The 25849-nt window shown below is 33.4% G+C and overlaps 1 protein-coding gene and 1 pseudogene across 2 annotated transcripts; one reads left to right on the top strand and one right to left on the bottom strand.

The window, feature by feature from the left end:
- Positions 1-303: 303 nt before the first annotated feature.
- On the bottom strand, positions 304-1021 carry LOC111366830 (annotated as a pseudogene).
- Positions 1022-8227: 7206 nt separating this feature from the next.
- Positions 8228-18486, top strand: LOC111367682 (lipoate--protein ligase 1-like). 2 transcript variants are annotated; one of them, XM_022988676.1, is made up of 6 exons: positions 8228-8359; positions 8441-8523; positions 14973-15186; positions 15952-16190; positions 16819-16967; positions 18082-18486. In XM_022988676.1, exons 3-6 carry the CDS (start codon positions 15008-15010, stop codon positions 18322-18324), a joined length of 810 nt encoding a protein of 269 aa, XP_022844444.1. In that variant the 5' UTR covers positions 8228-8359; positions 8441-8523; positions 14973-15007; the 3' UTR covers positions 18325-18486. The 2 variants fall into 2 exon arrangements, with proteins under 2 accessions (XP_022844444.1, XP_022844445.1); XM_022988677.1 differs by having other exon boundaries at positions 8242-8359; positions 8459-8523.
- The last annotated feature ends 7363 nt before the right edge of the window (positions 18487-25849 follow it).

Genomic DNA, 25849 nt, shown 5'->3' with positions numbered 1-25849 from the left:
ACACAATGTCACTTTTTAATAAAAGTGTTATTTTTTATTTTTTTTAAAAAGTGACACAATGTCAATTTTAAAAGTTTAGTATCACTTTTTCATTAAAAAATTATATATAACGTCACTTTTATTTAAAAAAAATGATGTTTGTCATTAAAAAAGTGCTAGAAATTTCAAAAAGAAGATTGAAAAAAAGTGACAATTACTAAAAAAAGTGACAGAAATTTAAAAAAGTGATGAATTAAAAAAAGTGACACAAATAAAAAAAAGTTACAAAAAAAAGTGACAGAAAATAGATTAAAAAAAAAAGTGACAGCAACAAAACTTTATTGTTTATAACTGATAAAAATTGTGTTTTAAGATTAATCTCTGATGCAAAAGTAAGGAAGATAAAATACAGGAACAAGAGTAACCAAATAAGTTAAATTCATCTAAAAGACGAGCTCATGAGATTTCATTCCAGCTTTTAGAGAGAATCTCGCTCCCAAATAGAACTTCACTTCTGGAACGCTCTCAGTAGGTTTTAACAATTCTGCATCAACAAGTTTTTGGTCATCTTTCTTCTCTACTGGAAACACATTTTCTCCACTTTTTTTGCCTCAGAGAATTCAGTCTCGCCCTTCCTCTTCTCAACTTGCGTAGCCAAGTACTCATTATCGAGCTTCTCCACATTTACCCTAGAGATGTCAACCTTTGTGGAAGTAGCAACAACGTAGGCTTGGTTGACATGTTGTAAAGGAACACCGTTGATCTTGAATGGTCTAGTAACAAGCAACAATCCAGAAGCAAGCTGCTTCAAGAGAACAACGCGCATCCTCTTAAATCTTCCAGTCAATATAATTAACACTGTCCTTGGAGTAATACTTGCCCTAAGTTTTGTGGGTTTGTGCTTGCGCTTGTTGTAAAGCGGCTTCTTGACATCATCAGCTGGGCAAAATTTGGGTGCCTTCTCGGCAGCTGGCTTTGCAGCTGTGGATTTCTTCTTATGGGTTGGGAATTTGCCTCCATTTTTGGCCTTGATAGCCCATAGTCAGTTATTGGAGGTGGATGCGTCTGTGTTTAAGCGATAATAAAACATTAATGCCACGAATCCCATTTCATCAACGGAGGAATTTACACATGTCTATTCAACATTCCACTTCCACCACGTCAATTCTCACACAATCATCTTCACGGATGAAAAACGTACTTGAACAGAGGAACTTAACTTGAATCAAAAATCAAAATCAAAGTTTATATCATTTAAATCTAGATACGAAAAGGAAGGCAAGTGCAGGAGAACTAGAATTCACAAAACCAAGCCATGAAGTTAAGCCTCCAAGATTACCAAAAAGACCGCTTCCGAGTTCAATTAAGAATCTATGACCAACCCCTTAAACATAAAATCAAAAAACATACGTCGTCAAAGAAAATTAAAAATTAAAAGTAACAAAAAAAAAGTCCTTACAGAAATATATTGATTTGGGTCCTGGGAGGCGAGAGACGAGAGTGAGAGGCGCCAGTGGTGGAAGGCGGCGAGAGACAAGAGTGAGGGCTCAGGCACCTGATAAAGTCATGAGAGATGAGAGGAGAGTAAAATCTGTGGTTTGGATGGATTGCAAATATAGGATTTCTCTCTGCAATCGGTTGGTTTTGGGGGGTTTGGAAGATTTAGGGCGTAATTATTACGGTCATTATAGGTTTTAGTTTGTTTAAGCGTATTAATCTAGTTTGTTCACTTTTTAAAGTAGGGAGCCTAATTTCCTCGATTTTAAAAGGGTTCATTTTCCAGTTGGGTTCTTCTTTGATGAAGCTTCGGGCTCAATTGATTCGGGCCAACCATTGCCCATTCGATTAAGTTAGAGAGAGAGAGAGAGAGGATGATAGGAGAGGAATTACACTGTGTTAAGTTATGGTGGTGCTTGTGGTGTGGGACTTGAGGTGGCTGATTGTTTGAGTTGGAAGTTGGTAAAGTTGTAGGTAGAGATGACGTTGTATGGGTGGTTGACAGAGTGTTTTGTCACTTTTTTTTTCTATCACTTTTTTTAATGTTTGTTTGTCACTTTTTTTTTCACCATTTTTTTGAATTTATATCACTTTTTTTCAATTTTTGTCACTTTTTTGAGTTTGTCACTTTCGAGTGTTTGTCACTTTTTATTCCGTCACATTTTTTAATACGTGTAATTTTTTTTAAAATTTGTTTCAATTGTTTGAATTCGCCAATCACTTTTTTTTTTTTTTAATATTTTGTCACTTTTTTTAGTGTTTGTCACTTTTTTAATTTCTATTATCTTTTTAGCGACAAACATAACTTTTTAATAAGGACCTATTTGAGCCACATTTTTTTGCAAAAAAATATATTCTTCAAGAGTGATTTGACATCATTTCAACCACACATTTTTCAATAAAATAATATTACACGCAAATCCAAAACTTTTCGCTATTTCTTAACCATACATTTCTTATTAACACACTATTCAAAATACATTTTCATTCTAATAGTGTGGCTCAAAGAAGGGATAAATGAGATTTGCCCTTGTTTGTTTCCTATTATTTGGCCATTAAAATGAAAAATATAATCGTTATCCATCACATCAAGTCACTATATTTGAATTTTTATATTTTGTGTGGGGTCCGTAACAACTATATTTTTCATTCTCATTTTTACATTAATGAGAAACAAAGGGAGATATGTCATTTTTAATAAAAAGAGATATAATTTTTAAAAGTGACACAATTTTTTTTATAAAAAGATGATATTGTACCACTTTTTAATATTACTAGTCCTTGTCACGTACGCTGCACGAATGCTGTATTTATTGTGTTTTTATTAGTGTAGAAATTGTAAATGTTAAAAAGGAAAAAATGTTGAAGATTTATTGCATTATTCAAGAGTCTTGGGAGTATGATGCATTACAATTGATTCATAAACATAATCATTAATTCCAACAGACATTAATATACCCAACAATAACCATTAAATCGATATGTTAATTGTCAACATGATTAGATATAGCCGAGCACAAGAAAGATTACTGAATAGCTACTTGAATATCAGGGTTCAAAAATTTACATAGATCTAGTAGTTATATCAATAACAGACAGTAAAACAGAAAACTTTGAGGCACAATTCAAGAATATCTCACCTTGTTGTTGATTCAGTTATGTACAGCAATCACATTTCAAATAAGGGACGAGAGATATATGACCAACATCATATCATTTGTTTTCACTGCAAGCGGAAGCAGAGAATAAATTCATTAAAGAATTTTCTTTAGAATCCTAACTAACAATGCAGATGTTAACTGGAAAATAAAGAAAATACCAATATATATTTAGCCACTTTACCTGCAAAAGATTTAATTAACTCGGACACGAGATTTGACAGTATGTCGAGCACATCCTGTAGAAATTAGGAAAAATTAGTAATTATTATCATATTCTGTGTATAATCATTATTTGGAAATCGGAATGCTTCTTCTTAAATTACTGGATTAATGAGTGTGGTTGATTAGATTTTGATATTTTCTTATTGAATAACACACATAATTAATTATTATTCCATCCAATCGCATTAAAGATTATATTGAAAGTGACTACATAGCTGATGTATTCACTTTTTTTGGAGTGAAGACCTCATTAAATTTAAATCTATCCTTTTTTGTCAACCTGTGTCTTCTTTGTAGTCCGATTTTAAAACTCTAAAAGCAACTGTCTCTGTAATGTCCTAATCAATGTCAAGTCAGCTTAAATACTTCACTCAAACAAAATAATTTGTTCTCCAAAGGCATCCAGAATGAAATCTATAAACAAGCATCACAAAAGGCTAGTATGTTTAAGAAGATAAAATCGACCAAATTCAAAGAGCTCTTCGTATGGATCCTTAAAATTAACATGCAAATTGCCATTTACAATGCTATGAAATTTTTAAAAATCTTATAGTTAAGAAGAGGGAAAAAATGAAAAATCATTTCTTGCATTTTGATCAATTAAAAGCCAAACATTATGATCAGTAACCTCCTCCTCTCTCTTAAGCATTTCATCAAACATTTATCTAGCTCCATTCACCCTTTTGAAGCCACATTTTGATCATAATATGTAATGAAACCAAACTCAATCTAAAACCCAAATTACAAAAAATCTAAAGCTCAAACGTATATAGGGAAATGCCTGCCAAAGGATTTTTGCCAAAGAATATGAGGCAATAATATGCAACCAAATTAAAAACATAATCGAGCAGAATGTCAAGAAATGTTGTACCAAAAATTTAAAATAATTAACAAAAACTTTAAATTCATCCTAGAAATACTATGAAATGGATTCGCCCAAAGAAAGTCAAAATCCCAACAAAAGCACCGTTTTATTTTATTTTTCTTCAATCTTATTCTTTTATATTTCGTGGTTGGAATATGGGGCAATGCGGAGGAGAGAAATTTCTTAACCCTTTTTCTCTATTAGCTTCTTTGCTAGCTTCTTGTCACCATTGCCATAACAATATTGTATTCTTGGATCAACTAAGAGAATTTGAAATAACATATAAAGAGATAGGAAGAAAAGAGTTGAATTGATGGAGAGAGAGAGGGAGCGAGGGGGTTTCTGGAGATGGATTTTTAATGAGGAAAAAATAATAATAAATAAAAAAATGCTAAGCAAGCAATGTTCCGCACTGGAGCATTGTGCCGTACACTCTCCAGACTGTGCGGAGAGTTCACTTGAACTCTCCGCATAGTCTGGAGAGTTCATGTGAACTCTCCACAATGTACGAAGTGTTGTGGCACAGTGCCGAGAGTTAGAGACTTGAGCTCTCCAGAGAGTCCACTTGAACTCTCCGAACTATGCGGAGGAGTTTTTTTTTTAATAATATATAAAATTCTCTATGGTTTTCTAACTTACAGAGGAAAGTACACTATTATTAATCCATATTCTCTATCACCAGAAGGCATTCGTAAACAATTTAATTTAAAACCTTCATAGAATTTGGAAATCAAAGAGGAATCTAACTTCTAGGATTCAACAAATTTGATGACCACTTAATAGATTCTACCAGAAATCTCATATTTCTGCTTAAAAAAAATTGCAAAAAGAAAGGAAAAAAAAGCCAAAAAAAAAACAAAAATACTGTGGAGCAACTCCGCACAGTGCGGAACAAATGTTGTTGTTGTTGTTTTTTTCTCTTCTTCAAGTTTTTTTCTTTCTCCATTCATTGTTTATCATCTTTAATATTATGGCATTAAGAATCGACTAAAATACACCTGCACACACACTCAAATAACTGGCTGCTTCAAGAATATGGACAAAACCAAAATCGTTTTTTTCTTTTTTGTTCTCTGGTTTTCTTCACCTTATTTGTCTTACCAGCTTGAAGAGATAACATGAATGAGCTAAAACAGTAGTATAATCACAAACAAACAAGAAATGTACGCTATTTACCTTTCAACAATAGAAATGAAAATAAAAAAATCAAACATCATTAAAAATTCAATTTGGGCTTTTTTCCAATCCAAGTGATCCATTAGAACCACTTCATCTCTTACCATAATTCGTGGCTTGCCTCGTAAAATAAAATAAAATCCTTAATCTTTCAAGAACGATTAAAACGGGATGATAATACTCCTCTAATCAATGTAAAACCACACAATAAAATCAAATCAACATACATTCAATTCATAGCAAAAATTTATATTTACTTATCAAAAACCTCGTTTCAATAATTCTTTTGATTGTTATATAATAGAAGCTTCAAACCTCTGTAAAAGAAAAATAGAGGGTTAGAACTTCTAGAATGTTAAGTACTGAGAAGACGAAATTAAATACCATATAGACAAAATATTTGGAAAATGAAATAAAAGAAAAAAGGAGAAGAAATGAATAGAAGAAAGAGAAGAATGAAGGAAAGAATCATGGGAAGTTGCTTTAAGAAATTGAGGAAGCCAGGGAAAAATGACTGATATGAACGGTTGCGTGAATAGGAGGTGATGCGTGATGGAAATAAAAAAGACAAAAAAAAAATGTCATTTTGCATTTTATACAATAACATGTGATTCATTTACTGTTCAATGAAATAGTGCCATCTCCTTCCCATTCTTAAGAGAAGTTAGTGTTAGAAACGAAACAATAATACCTCTAAAAAAAAAAAATCGACCTAGAACCACACAGTAAAATCAAACCAACATACATTCAATTCATAGCAAAATTCTATATTTATTTACCAAAAACCCTTATCTCAATAATTTAGATTCATAACTCTGTAAAAAGAAAAAAAAATTATGAAAGAAATTGCTATCGGAAAAAATAAAAATTGCAAATGTTGTGCATGCAAAATTTTTATTAGCGTATGAATTTTAGTTTTTTTGAATGTTTTTGAAGCAATATCTAGAAATATTTTCATGATATAAGAAAATAATTGTAAATTATTTTTACAATTGCATAACAGTATTGTGTCATCTAGAAAAAATATGTTTTTATATTTTATGTTTGAATAAGAAATATACGAAGTTATACAAACAATTTTGCCTGTATTCTTTGAATGTGTTGATATGATTGAATTGAATGTGAAAATTAAATTTCTAAATTTTATGTAATTCAATATTGAAAAATTGAAAATTAAGCACAAAGTTATAAATCAACTTGTATATTCATATGAATTTATATTTTGTGCTTCATATATTTTATTATTTATTTTTTGCTTATGTTGAAAAAATTAAAATCTGGAATTTTTTTTTTACAGTCAGTTTGGTAAGTGAATATACGGTATTCTGCATTCTTGATATTTGTAAGTGCAAAAATCGGTACATGAAAATATGGTAAGATGCAAATACGATAGACAACATATACGATAAGATGCAAATACGATAGGCAATATATACGGTAAGTTGCAAAATGTGGTAGACTGCAAATACAGTAAATTGTGTGCAAATATGATAGCCTACAAATACGGTACGTAGGCAGTATATACGTTAAGCTGCAAATACAGCAGACAGCATATACGATAAGTTGCAAATACAGTAAGATGCAAATATGGTAAGCTGCAAATACGGTAAACTATATATAAGGAGTTATAATTTGTTATAAATGTATAAAATTTATTTAATATTGAATTTCTTACAATATATTTTTCCCTTTTTATAATTGTATTTTCGAAAATTAAAAAAAAAAGGTGGTTATAAAATTGCTAATTTGTAAATGTGTTTTTTTGTTGAAAATAAAAATAATTTTTTATGCTATTTGTAATATATATATGTATATATATATATATATATTATGATTATTCAAAAAAATTTTAACACCACACAATAAATCCATACTTTTAACCTGGTGATTGCAAATTTTTTGTGTATCAATAATGCATTTCTCATTCGAACAATAATGCCAAATTTTTTGACATCATTCTTTCCTTTTCTTTTTTCATTTTTATCTTCTTCATATGTTTAGATGCTTTTGTTAGATTTTTTGTTGTTAGAAATGATTATTTTTTTTTGAGAGTTTTTTGGTATCATATTGAAGTCAAACTTATTCTTGTAATTATATTTTTTATTAGATTTAATGCATATTTTTAACTAATAAAATATCAAAACTAAACAAATATTAGGTTGCATAATTAAATTAAACAAAAAAAAAAAGTCGCTGCCACAACTCCGTACAAAATGTGCGTAGGCACAGACTATGCGGAGTGATTCTGTGGGAAGTGTCCGCACACTTTGCACAATGTGCGGATAGTCCGCACACATTGTGAGGCGATCCGCACTTTGTGCTAACTGTCCGCACATTGTGCGGACACTTCGTAAAATTTGTGTGTGCGGGGTCTCCGCACATTTATTTAAATTATTAAATTAGTAATTAGACGAAATTAATTCTAACCATCTCTTCACATTGTACGGAGTTTTTTCTGCTCATGTGCAAATAAAACTCTTTGCACTGTACGGAGATTTTTTTTATATATATGTACTAAAATTATTATTATTATTTTAGTACCAATGACATGATGCATGCGTGGAAGAATATTTGTCAATCAACATAAATAAAATTCTTCACAAAATGCAAAAATAAAAAATGACATTACGTATAATAAAATTAGATTACTTTACTATTGCATCTACAGTGTTACCTCTTTGCCCTTTTTATAAGAAGTTAGACATAATATTTTTTACTTCCAAATATTTTTTCGTATGATTTTTCAAAAGAATCCTAATTTTAAGGGTGTTTTTGTAAGTTAAACCGCTGTTGTCTAGAGTCAAAATTAAGAAATGGGACAATTTGGCCATTTCTAATTTATTGACAAAAATAAGGGAAAAAGAAAATAGAAGCTCCAAGCAGTTAAGCCGCCGAACTCCTCCTCGAATCCAAACAACCAGATTTCTTTCTTCTTTAACATTTTTTAGAACTCAATCAGGTAAAGAAACCAGATGCGTCTATAAATTTACATTTGTATTATTTTTAATTTGAGAAAATATCGTCCTTTTCTTTTGTTCAGAATCAAACTTTTTATCAGGCTTGGTTCTGGAATTTCCGTTTACTGATGTATTAGAGTTGGGACTTGCTTATTTTGGGAACAAGGTACCATATCCTTTGTTAAATTCTTTACGAAAATATTGGCTAATATAAATAATACTCCTTGTTCTTTATTTCATTTTGCTGAAGTTTTATCTTTTATAATAAATTTTGCTGATTGCTGTAGATATTTATAATTTAGAGCCAACTTAGTTGTCCAATTTTTGCTGACTTATTATTGTCTAATTGATCTGTTCTGCGTCTTGCAATTTGTTTCTTCGTGAGTTGCAGTGAAATTTTCGCCTCGTGCAAATTAAAGGAAATTAAAATGATGCTTGATTCCATGTAACTGCTGCATTGGACTGCATATATATTTGTTTTGTCCACTATCCAGTGAAATACTGCCTTCTTCCATAATTATTTTGTCAAGAAAATTGTGAAACCGTGAAAGAGGGCAATGTGTTAGAATTTTAGTTGTTCAAAATAGTAGTATAAAATAATAATAATAATAATAATAATAATAATAATAATAATAATAATAAAAAATAAATAAATAAATAAATTTTTGGGCTTAACCATGCGGCCGCATGAGGCCCTCCCGAAAATGGGAGGGCCACTTGCAGTATAACCATGTGACCGCATGGTTATAGCGCATACGGTCGCATGGTTATACAAATGATTGTTGGAGATTCGTTTTTTACCGTTTTTCTTTTGAATTTGGTGCTTTTTCAACATAATTTTGCACCATTTCGTGGGAACCCTTCAAAGCCTATAAATAGGTGTTCCAATTGTAAAGAAAAACATTCTTGAGAAAATTAAGAAATTCACCACAAAATTATTCTCCCAAATTATCACATAATCAATCCTATATCTATTTTCACTTGTTCTTTGTGAAAGATACACTTTTCTTTTGGTATTCTTCGCACAAAGGCTTGTTTAATCCTACAAACTATTTGCCAGAACTCCTCAAAAGCATTGGAAAGGGGGCAAATAACGTTTGACGATAGCGTTATCATTTTCGTGTTCAAACCTCTTATTATATCTATATTCTTTCATTACCAATTTTCCTCTCTTCATTGCTTTAAATTTCCAACAAACTCAAACGTTATCTGTGCATTTCCTGCAATGGAGTCGGAATCTACTATTGCTACTATCAAAATGATGAATCAAGATCTGGTGCGTTTGGATAGATTTGATGGTGCAAACTTTACAAGATGGCAAAACAAACTCAAGTTTCTTCTAACGGCGTTGAAGATCTTCTACGTGCTTGATTCAAAATTGGAACCCATTCCTGATGCAACTGATAAGGACACCGAAGAAATTTGCATAGAAAGGAAGAAACGAGAAGAAGATGAATTGATATGCCGTGGGCACATTCTAAATGCATTGTCCGATCGACTATATGATCTCTACACAAATACTACTTCGGCTAAAGAAATCTGGTATGCATTAGAAAGCAAATACAAAACCGAGGAAGAAGGTACTAAAAAGTTTTTAATATCTAAATATTTTGATTTTAAAATTTTAGACAATATACCTTTATTGCCTCAAGTACATGAGTTATAAATAATTGTGAATAAATTGAAAGTAGTAAAAATTGAACTTCCCGAAACTTTCCAAGTGGGAGCAATTATTGCTAAACTCCCTGGTTCTTGGAGAGGATATAGGAAGAAAATTCTTCACAATTTCGAAAATTTTTCTTTAGAAGACATACAGAAATATCTTCGCATTGAGGAAGAATCAAGGGCAAGAGATAAGATTGAAAATTCTTATGATGGCTCTTCGAAAGCCAATGCCGTGGACAATGTGGACAACTCCAACAAGTTCAAAAAGAAAGAGAAATTTCTTGGTCCTAGAAAGGATCAAGGAAAATTCAAAAACAAAGCCAAAGGACCGTGCTATGTTTGTGGGAAACCGGGACACTATGCTAAAGATTGGAGGCATAGGAAACAACATAAGAAGGAAGGACAAGTGAACTCTGTTGATGAAATTATTGCAACAGTGAGTGAAATCAATGCAATCCAAGGCAAAGTTTTGGTTGGTGGTACGATACATGCGCTACAATTCATGTATGTTATGATAAGTCTCTCTTCAAAACTTATCATGACATTGAAGACAACCAAGAAATACAAATGGGAAATGAAGGAAGATCAAAGGTGATCGGTAAAGGAAATGTTGAACTCCTTTTCACTTCGGGAAAGAAGATCATTTTGATAAATGTCCTGCATGTACCGAAAATGAATAGGAACTTAGCAAGTGGTGTACTCTTGGAAAAATTCGGGATTAAATCTGTTTTTGAATCTGGAAAACTTGTATTAACTCATAGTGGGCATTTTGTTGGAAATAGTTATTCCACTGAAGGAATGGTCAAACTGTGTACTGTTAAGGATAACTCAAATAAAATTAAATCTTTTGCGTATGTTATTGATTCATTTAATTTATGGCATGGTAGATTAGCACATATAGGAGTTAGTACTATGAAAAGAATGATTAAATGTGGATTAATACAACGTGATATTGATAAGTTAGAAAAATGTGAAATATGTGTTAAATAAAAAATGATTAAAAGCCATTTCATAGCATAGAAAAAACAACAAAATTACTTGAACTTGTTCATTCCGACATTTGTGAATTGAATGGAATATTAACTAGAGGCAGTAATAGATATTTTATTACTTTTATTGATGATTGTTCTAGGTATACTTACGTATACTTACTTAAACATAAGGATGAAGCCTTTAGTGCCTTTAAAACTTATAAGAATGAAGTTGAAAATCAATTAGGAAGAAAATTAAAAATTTTAAGAAGTGATAGAGTTGGAGAGTATTTTTCAAATAAATTTAACGTATTTTGTGAACAAAATGAAATAATACATCAATTTTCTGCACCTAGAACACCGGAACAAAATGGATTAGCAGAAAGAAAGAATAGAACTTATTTGGAAATGATAAATGTTATGTTATTAAATTCTGAATTACCTTTTAACTTATGGGGTGAAGCATTACTTTGTGCTCGTCATATAACAAATAGAATTCCTATGAAAAAGAATAAAATTTCCCCATATGAACTTTGGAAAGGTAGAAAACCAAATATTAATTATTTTAAATTGTGGGGGTGTCTTGTGTATTATAAAAATATGGATCCAAAGAGAACCAAGTTAGGTCCTAGAGGTATCAAATGTACCTTTGTAGGATATGCCCTTAATAGCAAAGTCTATAGGTTATTAAATCTCGAATCAAATGTTATAATAGAATCAAGAGATGTGGAATTCTTTGAGAATGTGATGGTAGCTAAGAAATCTGAAAATAATAAGGATATTCGAACCTTTAAAAGCTCACCAAAAGAGACATCCATAAAAGATGTTGACATTGAACCTCGAAGAAGTAAAAGAACAAGAAAGGAAAAGAACTTAGGATCTAATGAAATAGATTCCCAACTTATTTCCTTTTACTTAGTAGAAGGAGATAGGAAGGATGTTGTAAGAACAATTCATTTTGTTCTTCAAGTGGAAAGTGATCCTAAGACTTATAAGGAAGCAATGCAATCTAGAGATTATATATTCTGGAAAGAAGCTATAAATAATGAAATGGATTCTATTATTTCAAATAACACTTGGGAAATAGTTGACCTACCAGCAGGTTCGAAAGCTATTGGTTGTAAATGGGTATTTAGAAAAAAATATAATTCTCATATATCGCTTAATACTTATAAGGCTAGATTGGTAGCTAAATGGTATCGTCAAAGGGAAGGAATTGATTACTTCGACACATATACACCCGTGGCACGGATAACCTCAATAAGGATTTTATTTGCACTAGCATCTATATATAATTTATATGTTCGTCAAATGGACGTAAAAACGGCATTTTTAAATGAAGATCTCGAAGAGGAGGTTTATATGGAACAACTGGAAGCGTTTGTTCTACCGGGAAATGAACATAAGGTGTGCAAATTAATCAAATCTTTATATGGATTAAAGCAAGCTCCCAAAAAGTGGCATGAGAAATTTGACTTTAAAATAATGTCAAATGGATTTAATCACAATTCAGTAGATAAATATCTCTACACAAAAGTGAATGGTGATATAATCACATTAGTGTGTCTATATGTTGATGATATGCTAATCATTAGTAACAATATAGACGGAATCAAAAAAACAAAACGATTTGTATCCTCTACTTTCAAAATGAAAGATCTTGGAGAAGTAGATACTATCCTTGGAATCAAAGTAAAGAAAGATAGTGGGGATTTTACATTAAGTCAATCACATTATGTTGATAATGTGATAAATAAATTTAAACATTTGAACGTTAAAGAGGCGAATACCCCTATAGATCCAAATATAAAATTAATCAAAAACGAAGGTAGAGCAATTGCACAAATAGAATATGCAAGTGCAATTGGAAGTTTTATGTACACATCACAATGTACAAGACCTGATGTGGCATTTGCTGTAAGTAAACTAAGTAGGTTTACTAGCAATCCAAGTTCGGAACATTGAAAAGTCATTGGTAGGGTTCTTGGTTACCTAAAGAAAATCAAAAACCTTGGGCTACAATATACCAAGTATCCTAAAATATTGGAAGGATATACCAATGTAAGTTGGATATCAAGTGCAGGAGAAAATAAATCTACATCTGGATGGAGTTTCATTCTTGGAGGTAGTGCAGTGTCTTGGAAGTCTAAGAAACAAACTTGCATTACACATTCAACTATGGAATCAGAGTTTGTAGCTTTGGCTGAAACAGGGAAAGAAGCAGAATGGCTGAAGGACTTATTATATGAAATACCTTTAGACATAAAGGATATTTCCTCCATACCTATTTTGTGTGATAGTCAAGCTACTTTAGCTCGAGCATATAACGAAGTATATAATGGGAAGTCTAGACATATGAGTCTAAGATACGAATATGTAAGGAAATTAATCAAGCATGGAGTAATTTCTCTTACATTTGTTAAATCGAGTGAAAACTTAGCTGATCCATTTACCAAACCTCTCACAAGAGAGTTAGTGAAATCAACATCAAGTAAAATGGGTTTAAAACTTCTTAAATAGATTCACCAATAGCGGCAACCCTACCAAAATATACTAAACCAGTATATATATAGGTTCAAAGGGTAATAACAAGTTATTCGATAAATGGATGGATTTTAACACTATTAGATATATTGAAATTATATCTTTGAAACTAGTGTTGGTTGTTACTGTTGGAGGGATGAGTTAATTAAACTCTTAATGAAGTTCAGTACGGAGTACAAGTATCTATAAAAGTAACAAAAAAATATTGGAAGAACTTCACCTATGTGAACTTCGAGGTGGTGCCGCCTCATTAGAGAATTGAAGTTTTTCTCTATAAAAGTTCAACGAAATAGAATTAGTGCAAAGCCATATTAGCACTAAGCGAGTTAGAGGAACTTGTGAAAAGTTTAACACTTGTGTGTGTGATTTCATCGGTATTATCACAAAAAAAACTGGTTCAAAGCACTTTAGCTACTTGGAATTCTGACAATACTTTATGAGATTTATACTATGAATAGATTCAAATCGAAAAGATATCTAATTTTTATGCATAAGTGTTGATTATTTGATTATGAGATAGACACTGATTTTGAACAAGTGGGGGATTGTTAGAATTTTAGTTGTTCAAAATAGTAGTATAAAAAAAAAAAAAATTTGGGCTTAACCATGCGGCCGCATGGGTTAAGCCGCATGAGGCCCTCCCATTGCAGTATAACCATGCGACTGCATGGTTATAGCCCATGCGGTCACATGGTTATACAAAGTGACCGTTGGGGATTCGTTTTTTATCGTTTTTCTTTTGAATTTGGTGCCTTTTCAACATAATTTTGCACCATTTCGTGGGAACCCTTCAAAACCTATAAATAGGTGTTCCAATTGCAAAGAAAAACATTCTTGAGAAAATTAAGAAATCCACCACAAAATTATTCTCCCAAATTATCACATAATCAATCATATATCTATTTTCACTTGTTTTTTGTGAAAGATACACTTTGCTTTTGGTGTTCTTCACACAAAAACTTGTTTAATCTTACAAACTATTTGCCGAAACTCCTCAAAAGCATTGGAAAGGAGGCAAATAACGTTTGAGGATAGCGTTTTTATTTTCGTGTTCAAGCCTCTTATTATATCTATATTCTTTTATTACCAATTTTCCTCTCTTCATTGCTTTAAATTTCCAACACAATGCAGTAAAGGATGTACAATTCAGTGTTCTTTTTTTTTCTTTTTAACACTTTTCCAGCTTTCTTCCTTATTGCTTTTTTTTTCCCTCCATTTATGTGATGAGGCACACTTCCCAGCTGGGAGCTATGTACAGTGGTGCTAGGAACTCGCTGGCCGTAACACAATTAACTTAACGTTGCAAAAGGATTTACCTTTGACTGTTTGAGGCATGGGTTAATTTGAAAATTTTGAATTCATTAGTCAGTAATTAGTGTGTGTGGCAAAAACTATTGAAGATGATGATAGCTCGATGCATTTTGCACGTGTTCAGGTCAGGGAGTAGAGGAATCTGGTTAGTTTCTTCAAATGACTGCTTCTGGAACAAGAAACATAGGGCTACCGCTAATGAATCTTGTAAGACTAAAAGGAGTACCCATTCTACAGCAATTACATCTTGAGGAGAGACTGCTTCGAACCTCGTTAGATAACTGGTGCATCATTAACGATGGAACGGATGACCCAACTGTTGTCATGGGTATATCAGGGTGAGTAAGTTATGTTTGGAACTAAAATTCCTTTTGCTGCTATACTCTTGCTTGTTTTGCCATTTGAGCACTGGTACTTGATCCGATTATCATTTGAAGATAGAAAACTTGCAAAAATTGAGATAGAAAATTCAGTTATCTGGTGGCCAATATAGATGTTTTTATGTTTCAAGGTTCCTTAATTTATGAATGCTTTTACTAAGATTTTCATCCTCTGAATAGGAGTAAATATTTGAAAGGTTGAAATCACTTTTAAAAATTATTCGCTATATACTGTTTCAAATGCTACGTGTTCCATTAATGGTGGCTATTTACATATGTAAGTAGTTGTTTTATTAATTGGCTCCTTCATTGCCCTTGCTTCCTGATAGTACCAAGCTTAGCCTTCAGTAGCCGAGATATAATCTGCTGAATTTGGATTTGTACATTATACGACCCATGTTAATCTGCTGTCAGCATTGGTTTATGCATTATATAAGTACGATGTTGTTTGAGCTGTGTGTTGACACTGATAAGGACTATGATTATTGAGCTTGATATATCTTTATCACTTAAAGTAGGTTGTTGTTACTTGTTTGAGGTGTTATCAGTTTGATTGTGTACTTAAATCTCTTGCTCTATGATAATCAATTCAGCCTTTTGGGCTTAGGGTTTTGCCAAATGTTGTCATGATAATACCATCATGACACTACTCATTCTCAAGTTATGGATCCATCAATGTATGCTAAACAGAAAAGTTGATGCTTATTACATGTTTTCTAATAGGAAACCTGTGGAACTTCTTGAAATTGACTCTGTTTTACGAGATGAAATTCCAGTTATCCGAAGGTTTACTGGAGGAGGTACTGTTATTGTTGATAACGGGACTATATTTGTCACATTTATATGCAACAAGGATGCAATTCCAGGTTTACAATCATATCCTCGACCCATCATGTCATGGAGCAGCCTAGTTTATCGAAAAGTATTTCAAGGAATTGGGGATTTTAGCCTTCGGGAGAATGGTGTGTGTGGCTACCTGTAACCTTTAATGATTTTCTAATATTTTAGCTTTGGATGTTGTTTTACGAGGTTACTGCATTAAATGATGAAATTAGTTCAAGACTAGAAGCATGTATTTATTTCAAACGGAAACTACTACCTTTGTCTTTTAAATATATTTCTTCGTTGTTCTTTTAAGGTGGTGATTGAATTTTTTTATCATCAAAGGAAATTTTACTGATTTATTTAAATTCTTTAGATTCTTTCTTTCCTTTTTCTTTTAATTTTAACATTTATTTTGCATTATTCTTAGCATGAAATGAGGAAAGGCCTTTTCATAATTAAATTCCATTCTGACTGTGTACCAAATTTACTGGTAATATTTATCTTCTCCAATTTCTATTGATAATGATTTTCTCTCCATGTATCTGTTAAACTGATTAGCGGATTGGACAGGTTCATTTTTTATGCTATAAGTTATCTATCAGCAGCGAGTCTTTATCTCTTTCAGGATGTTTACTTAGTCTTTATTACCGATTAACGTACTTCACTATGGCCTAATATCATTTTTTGCTTTCATAATAATTCCCCTCTCGATTCTATTTTATAACTTTTTTCTGCTCACAACTTATTTCCTACCATGTTTTTCAGATTATGTGCTTGGCAACTACAAGTTTGGCGGGAATGCTCAATCCATTATTAAAAATAGGTGGGTTCACCATTCATCATTTTTATGGGATTATGAGATCAGTAACATGGGCTATCTCAAGCTTCCAAAACGCGCTCCTGAATATCGACAGGTGTGTGCTTGTAATTTCCTTGAATATTTGTCATTTGTCCATTGATTGCTTTTCCTTTATTGTATATTTATAAGTTTGCAATTTCAGAAGTTTGACCGAAACTCATAACCAACTTTTATTATGAATTAGCTTTTGATTTCCTCAAATATTGTCTGAAATTGTTACATTTTTCTTCTCGCATTATGTTTCCAGAAGGGTCTAATTTAATTTAAGTGACACTCAGGGTCATGAGATTAGAGTGCTCTTTGTTCTTGTATGTGTAGGCGGCATCTGTTAGAGAGACGAAGGGAGGGATCTTCTCAATTTAGTGCACCGAGAAATTCAACCTCTTCTGAGAAAAGTAGATTTAATTATATTATGCTCTATTTTTCTAACTCCCATGAGAAAAAAATGGAATATAAGTTCAAGAGTGTATCATTATGGAGAGACCATTAGCTTCATGCTGCAAAAATGATGGAATGAGAATCTGAACTGTATACAATACCCTTTATTATGCTTTCATTACACTATTTAAACTTGAACTTTTCTCTCAGTATGTATATGCTGCAGGAATACTGTAGCGTACTGTTAACCTGATAGGGGTTGCGTAGATTGGCTATAACCCATCAAGTAGCATCTCAAATTGGATAACTACTAAGCTGATTATTTGCATTCTGAATGTGCTGCTGAGGATGTTTATCACCTGGGATTCAAATTGGCTTTAAAATGAAAGCCCTTTAAATGATCCCTATACTAACTGGCCTATATCAAATTTTGGGACTTTACACGTCTTATTTGCTATGTTAGTTTTTAAATCTGGTGGTGAGTTCAATCAACTAATCTTGTGTGTCTCAGATCCAGTTTTGTGATGACATATTATTGTATGTTTGTTGTTTTATCAAATTCTTGGTTTCATCGAGGATTTCCGATTATTTAACATAATTATCGATAAATTAATGGTGTCTTGGACATACACTGATTTTAATGCTGCTTGACTGGTTTGGCCTGTATTAATAAATAATCTTTACAGATATGGATGCTGAAATAATTTCATCTGTCTGAAGCCCTCTCTCCTTTCTCCTCCTCCTCTCTCTCTCTTTTGCAAGTTTTTGACCTTGCCTTTTACCTTGTCTAGGCAAGGAGCCACTTGGAATTCATATGTCGCATGAAGGATTATATATCGAGGCCAAATTTCATCGACAGGACAATTGATGCAGTTGGCAGTCATTTTCTAGTGAGATCAATGGAGCTAGAAGCGATCAAGTATACCTCAGGTGCAAAATTCAAACCCTCCAGTAGGGTGCTAAGAAAGCAGGAACTGGAGGAGGCCGATTTTGATTCTCAGACAAGTGCAGTTACCCAGTCATTGCAATTGTGAATTGTTTATTTAAGCGTAAGGGTGTTTGTCTTTTGATCCCAAGTTCTATCTACAAGCCAGTTTCCACTGACTGCTGCTCGGGTTTGTGATAGCATCTCGAGAGGATAATTTTTTCTGTAACTTCTGCCAAAATATGAAGCAAGTATCGAATAATTTATGATTGCAATAGCATTATTTTCTTCAGAAAAGTTTGATTCCAAATAAAAAACTGTGAAAGCTTAATATTTCATTTTAATAGGACATTGGAGAAAATGTCCATTTTTAAAGGAAAAAAGGGTCGACATTTGCAAGTTTCCGGACAATGGTCATTGTTTGAAAAAAAATGAAAAAAGAAAAAAAGAAGCGAAAATACCCTTCATAAATACCCAATTACTAGCTACAACCAAAAACCATGCTTCCTGGAAAATTATCCAAATCGCCAGTGTCTCCCTCCTCACCCGGCCCACTTCTTCACCTTCATTACTCGACGGCATCTCGAAACCGTTAATGGTCACTATCACCACGCTCCCACCCACTTCTACATCTTTACCCCGACTACTCATTGGCATTTTCAACCATTTCTGTTCACCACCTCCACCCCACCTGCCCATTCACTGTTGACTTCGAAAAATAAACCTCTAATTGGTCAATAGATCCCGGGCCCACTTACATTCACTTAAGCTCTTTTCCTATACATTTGGACAAACCATTAGTTACTCGTGGCTTTCTCCGAAGATGGGAGGCAGTTGCTAGGGCTCCAGTGGTCAATTCAATCGACGGAAAGAAATATCTGAATGTGAGACAAGCTTAAGGTGTAAGTTACAAAAGTATTTTAACACCGAGAGCACATGTAAATATAGAGAGAGCAATCTTACATTGTATTTGTGAATCAAAATTGCATAACCCTTGAGTTGGGTGTGAATTGTAAGCTTTTATAGTGGCTTGGCTGAAACAGTAGTCGTTGGATGAGAAAGTACGCGGTTTCATCATAACGATCGAAGTTTCCAATCAGAGGTCATCACATCTTAGGTCCCCGACCTCGCAACATTTAATGCATTATAAAAAGGTAGCCATCCTAGGGCCTAAGTCTGAATACCTATGTGGTAGACTACAAAGTCTTGACATTCTTCTGCTGCAACAAATGTCACATTAATCATTCAAATGAGATCATTATGCAAAAGATCTCTTGGCCTATGAAAGATGCTCCTTTTATGGTTAGGAGACTTCTGCATCAGTCATGTAGGCCGCAAAACTTTCTTATGACATTTCAGTTGAGGCAGTGTATCTATAACACCCCAAAATCTAGATACCTAGATTTGGATGTATTGCTATTTCATTCTCTCTTAAAATCATAAATGCAGAAGTGACTAAATTTATTTTTAATATAATGAATATCATTAATTTATTTATGAACATAACTTGTAGAAAACTTTTGTACTTAAATGGAAAAAAAAAACAATAAAATTAAATGTTAACTTCATTTTCTGAAAGGAGTCAATATTGAAAGGAGTAGTACTGGGTCCATGTCACCGCAAGTCGTCGTCTCGAATCATTACTTTCATCATCTGAAAATGGGAAAGGATAACGTGGAATGAGCAAGCTTATTAAGCAAACTTCATACATAGGATGTATACTTATGGTATGCGTATGAATTACTTGAAAATAAAAGTATTTCTCAACATGTATCTTTTTTTTTTTTTAATTTATTTAAAAACTTAACATTAACGTCGTGAACTCGCTTAATATATTGCCTAGCCAATCAGAATGCAGTGAACAATTCTTATTTGGAACCCGATTGAGTCCTATTGGTAGTACCGCAAAGCGATTAACATTATCATTGAACATTGGTTAGGTGTGTTGTTTCCCCACTCTCCATTTTTCACTCACACCTTTCATGGCATGGACATACACCTCGTAATAAAAATATTCAGGATACATATCTTTTTAAAACATTTATTGAGTCATGACATTTGGAAATATTTTATTCCTTGAAACTTCATGTAAGCTTATGAATGCATTGACGTACATGAATATGTCATGAGAAGTATGAAAAACATAAAAACGTAATAGTCAAATATCAAGAAAACATAATAACAAATTTAGGTAACACTTTTTTACATTTAATAATGTAACGTGTGTATGAAGACAATGGAAGGTTTACTCTTTTGAATGACAAGTGAAGATCATCCGAACCATTCAGAAATCAACGTGCCCAAAATCCTAATTCATTATGATTTATTTAGAAAATTCACTCTTTAAATATGAACTTAGAGCATTAATCTATTAAATTATTATTATTATTGTAAATTCCTATTTGTAAATAAAAGTGTTAGAATTAATAAAATTAAAAGTGAAATTCAATGTTAAAGACATCTTCAATTCAAAAAAAAGTATTAATCTTATTTTAATAGTTATTGAACCAATGACCATTATATACATGTATATATGGACACAACGCCAATGTATACCCATAGCACTAACAATCCCATATATATAGGTCTATACACACACACACACACCCATTACACACAACCCATTACACGCACATATATTTATGAATTTTGTTGGTTGTACAACGTACCCCTATTGACAACCATTCGTAGGTCACACTCCCATGTATGTGGTTGTCAACTTCAGTTGTACATGTAGCACGGCCATATATTTGTATGCAATATAGACCGCTTGATGCCCATACAACTACATACATATGTACAACATAAAAAAAATGATTTTATATTTGTGAAGTGTGCATGCACAGGTACTCATATTTGTCTGAAACAAGTGTATTATATGCAAAGACACTTATAAACTTTCTTCAATCAATTCAGGCGTGCTCTATAATGAGAGTGAACATAAATTTGATCATACTATGATATCCAAACAAGATAAAATTGAATAAAAAGTTCAATACCTTATCAAATCCCCAGTGCAGAATGTGAACAAGAAGAGAAGCATAGGTTTCTTTTTGGGTTTTATTTTTATTTTCATATGAGGGATATAAATAATGGTTTCTTTCTTTCTAAAAGAAAAGCGTGAAAATGTCTCTTTTCTGGAAATATAAAGCATAAATTTTGGGTTGATTTGATGTCAATTTGTTAACTAAATAATATTTTTCAGTGAATTAGTGCACTAAATAATCTATCAGTGCTTAATAATCTAGTCCATTAATTTAAGAATTTTAATTAGAGGAAACTATGAAACAAATTAGATATATATATAATTTTGTTTATTTTATTAATATTTACTATAATAGACACGATGACCGTCTAAGACGACATAAATTTATAGGCAAACATTATAATTATATACAATAATAATGTATGAGAAGCGTGGAGTTACAATTTCACTTTTCATGGATCGTTAAGAGGCTTCCTCTTAGGTAATGTGGGCTTCTGCCCCTTACATCGCTCTTTGGGGGAAGCAGTGAATCACCTCTCTAGTTGTTTTGTAGTGGGAGGCGCTTTGCTTTGGCCATGGAGCTTTATTATGCTTACACATGGTGCTCTAGTAAGGGTGAAGCTTGTCGCTTCGTTATCTTTACTTTTGATGACGTGGAGTGTGGGCCTTTGTTGAGCTTCTAATTGACTACCAGGTGGGATTCTACTTGAGTCTCGGTAACGAGGCATAGCCTCCCAAATCCATATATGATTATTCATATAATGAATGGTTATTAGAAGTAGGTTAGGGTTCGTATTTTAAGAAGCAACATTCCTTTGCAAACCAAACCAGCTATTACACTTTTGACATAACACATTCACCATCTCCACTCGTAGGCATCTCCAACCCATTTTCGTTCACCACCATAGGCATTCGGTTGTCGAGATATGAGTTTCCCCAACAACCAAATGTCGAGTGGGTAAAACTCAAATGTAAGAACTAAGAACCTTGAAATAAGGAAAAATTGCAGTCGTGGTACCAAACCTTTCGTTTATTAGTAGACTTTGCCTAAACTTTTAATTTGTACCACCAGAGATACAAAACCTTTAAAAATGAGTAGGGCCAGTCTAAAATGACGGTTTCCGTCTGTTTGACCACCAAAATCGTCAGTTGACCCCTCTAATGATATTTTCAAGAATTTTCCCCAAATAAGTGAAGGGCAATCTGGGCATTACACACATTTCCCTCCTCAACATCAAACACGTCAGTTGCAACTTCATTCCACTCACCATCCACTACGGACCCTGTGAAAACCCACGAAGAAGACATAACATACGTCAAAGAAGACGATCATCTAGTGGACATTGCAGCCCACATTCAAGGCTCTCTTCCCCAACCCGTGTATGGTAAGTGTGTTCCCCTTTTTTCGATTTACGGTGTGAAGTTTTGTGATTATGAAGTTCCCCTGTGCGATTGTCTTCACGTACTGGGAAATTAAAAAATGTTAAGTGAGTTGGTGTATTAGAGCGTAATGCTTGTGTACTATCTTTTCTGCACATGTTCATTGCTCGAACTGAAAAGAGCTAGGGCTTAACTTTATTTTTTTTGTTGTTTTTTTCAGGGAAAATTCAAAGTATTTCAATATACGCTTCATCATAGTGGAATTTTATTTCGGAAGATGAGAAATTTTGTGTATAAGCATAGAAAAATAAGTTATATAGACTATATCGACCCTGATTTCTTCAATAGATTTCTTTTGGACAATGCGGTGAAGATGTTAAGATATTCTGATAGAATTAGATATCTATACAAGATGGAGAAGAAGAAAATGAGTGAAGCTTCATTTTGGTTGGTTAAAGACTCAGATTTCATGAACTTAGTGAAGTGGCTTGGTGATAATAGGACATCTGAACTGTATTGCTTGCCTGTAGTTGAGGTTTTGGAGTTGCCTTGGGATGAAACAGAACAAAAGGATGTTCAAGTGTTTTATTGTGAGATTGGTGAGGAGTTGGTGAAGGTTCAAAAGTCTGGAGAACATGATGAAGCATTGAATGAGCAGCAACTATGCTATGCTGATGAGATTTATGACAAATCAGTAGAAGGTGATGACTTATACGTAGTTGATGAAGTGGATGACATGGAAGCAGATGAAGAGGAAGTTATCCTTACATGAGATGAGGTCGAATAGGTTACAGTGCATGGAACAAAGCATGAGTATACAGAGGTTGATTTTATAGGGGCTGAAGTAGACTCACATGAACCAGAAGTGCATGCTGCTGAACCAGAGAAACCACATGATGTTGAACCACAGTTGAGGTCTAAACATGAGTTGTATGATGCTGAAGTAGAGGTGCAAACTGCTGAAACTGATGTACATGCTTCTGAACCACAGCAGCAGGCTCAGCATGAGGTACATGCTGCTAAACAAGAGGCGCAGGCTGCTGAACATAATGTGCATGATGCTAAACAAGAGGTGCAGGCTGCTGAACATGATGTGCATGACGTCGAAACAGAGGTGCAAGCTGCTGAAATTGATATGCATGCTTCTGAACCACAGCAGCAGACTCAGCATGAGGTGCATGTTGATAAACAAGAGGCGCAGGCTGCTGAACATGAGTTGCATGATGTCGAATCAGAGGCAGTGGCGGACGCAGACATTTGGAGTTAGTGGGACACAATCAAATTTATTAAAAAGTTGCAAAAAAATTATGTATTCTATAAAAATAGGGGCAGACCCACATGGAGTCATGTGGGGTCAAATGACCTCACAGTTTTTTGGAATTTTCTTCCCTTCCTGCTGAAAACGTAATTTTATGCCAAGCTGGTGAGCCAACCCAATTAATTTCTCTAGCCCAATGCCCAAAAAGCCCAAATCCTAAATCTATATCCATATCACATTGTCCATATCCATTAGTTAATCCATAAATATATCATATAATCCACCGATTTCTTTTCAAATTGCAAACGCTGAACATGAACAGCAAACGGCCAATTTCTCCTTTTTGTTCATGATACATTGTTTGAAAAAAAATTCATTTTTGAACCCATAGTTCGAACTGTCTGGGTCCACCCCTGTACAAATACACATATATATTATCACTATCATAGATTCACAAATCTCATGTATATGATAAATAATAATTTCCAAAGCATTTTAAATAATCTCACATATATGATGAATAACAATTTTTAAAGAATTTTCAAATTAAATATCACAAATGACAAAATAATTTCACCTCACTCTCTCAATTGTTCGGTCATTGTTGGAACTCTATTCTTAAAAAAAGCCCAACTATCATTATTACCCAATTCTAATTTTTGGTTATTTAAAAAAAAAAACCATTTTGAAGCTGGTGGGTCAAGTGACCCACTAGGACCTTGAGTAGGTCCGCCACTGACCAGAGGTGCAGGCTGCTGAAACTGATGTGGAGCATGATGATCTTGAGCAGGATGATGAATATGAAGAGGGTATTTTAGGAGAGGAATTCAATGACTCGGAGTATGAGTAGGAAGAAAATATTGATGTGGATGATAATGATGAAAACACATATTTCAGGTTGAGTGAAGGTTTTGACATTGGTGTAAGGGATGAGTAAGAAGGTGAGGCAGCTGCTGGGGAAGAAGCTAGAACGAACTGCGAAGACTCCAATGAGCTTAGAAGCTTACCCAGTGATACGGAGGCTGAGGGATCATCTGCCAGAAGCAATAATGTGTGCTGGTTTAACCTTGCAATAGGTATGGATGATCCACAGTTCAAGCGAGGTAATGCATTTGTTTTGTTTAACACGTACATTGTTCTCTTGATTGAAGATATTTATGATAGTATGCTATGTTCATTTCTGCCAGAGATGAAATTCGACAACATCAAGTTTCTAAGGAATGCAGTAGTTCAATACTCAGTCAAAAATTCCAGACAACTGAGATACGTGAAAAATATGAGGACATAGTTGAGAGTTCGATATCAAGATAATTGCCCTTGGGTTCTGTATGCGTACCAACAACCCGACAAAAGTCTTAGAATTAACAAATTGGTAGATGAGCACACATGTACCATGATGTGGCAAAATAAAAGGGTTAATTCAAGTTTTCTGGCAAAGAAATACGTAAGAGAATTTAGGTCTAATCCCAAAATTTCAATGAGTAGTTTTATGGAGATTGTGAAAGAGGACTGCATTAATGAGATTTCAAAGCATCAGTTCTACAGGACAAGATCGAAATGTGTAGAAGTTATTGTAGCTGAGCAGTACAAAATTTTATGGGATTACGGTGAGGAATTGAAGAGAACAAATCCAGGCAGTACAGTGTAGGTTGAGGGTTCGGGTTACACTTTTAAGAGATTGTACATCTACTTAGGGGCTTGTAAGGAAGGGTTTAAGGCTGGATGCAGGCCAATTGTTGGGTTGGATGGATGCTTCGTAAAATTTGCAGAAGGTGGGTAGTTGTTGCCATCGATGGTGAGAACTGTATGTTCTCGTTAGCATGGGCAATTGTAGACGCGGAGAACAAAACAAATTGGCAATGGTTCATAGAATTGTTGGTTCATGACATAGGGATGCACGACCCTCGAGCTTGGACATTCATTTCCGACAAACAAAAGGGTTTGGTGGATTCCATAAGTCAATACTGTGAAGGAGCAGAGCATAGGTGTTGTGCTAGACATCTATATAGC

The sequence above is a fragment of the Olea europaea genome, chromosome 18 (genome assembly GCF_002742605.1).
Source record: "Olea europaea var. sylvestris chromosome 18, O_europaea_v1, whole genome shotgun sequence".
NCBI lineage: Eukaryota > Viridiplantae > Streptophyta > Magnoliopsida > Lamiales > Oleaceae > Olea > Olea europaea.
Note: the sequence above shows the minus strand (reverse complement) of the source record. Positions and strands in the feature narration are given on the sequence as shown.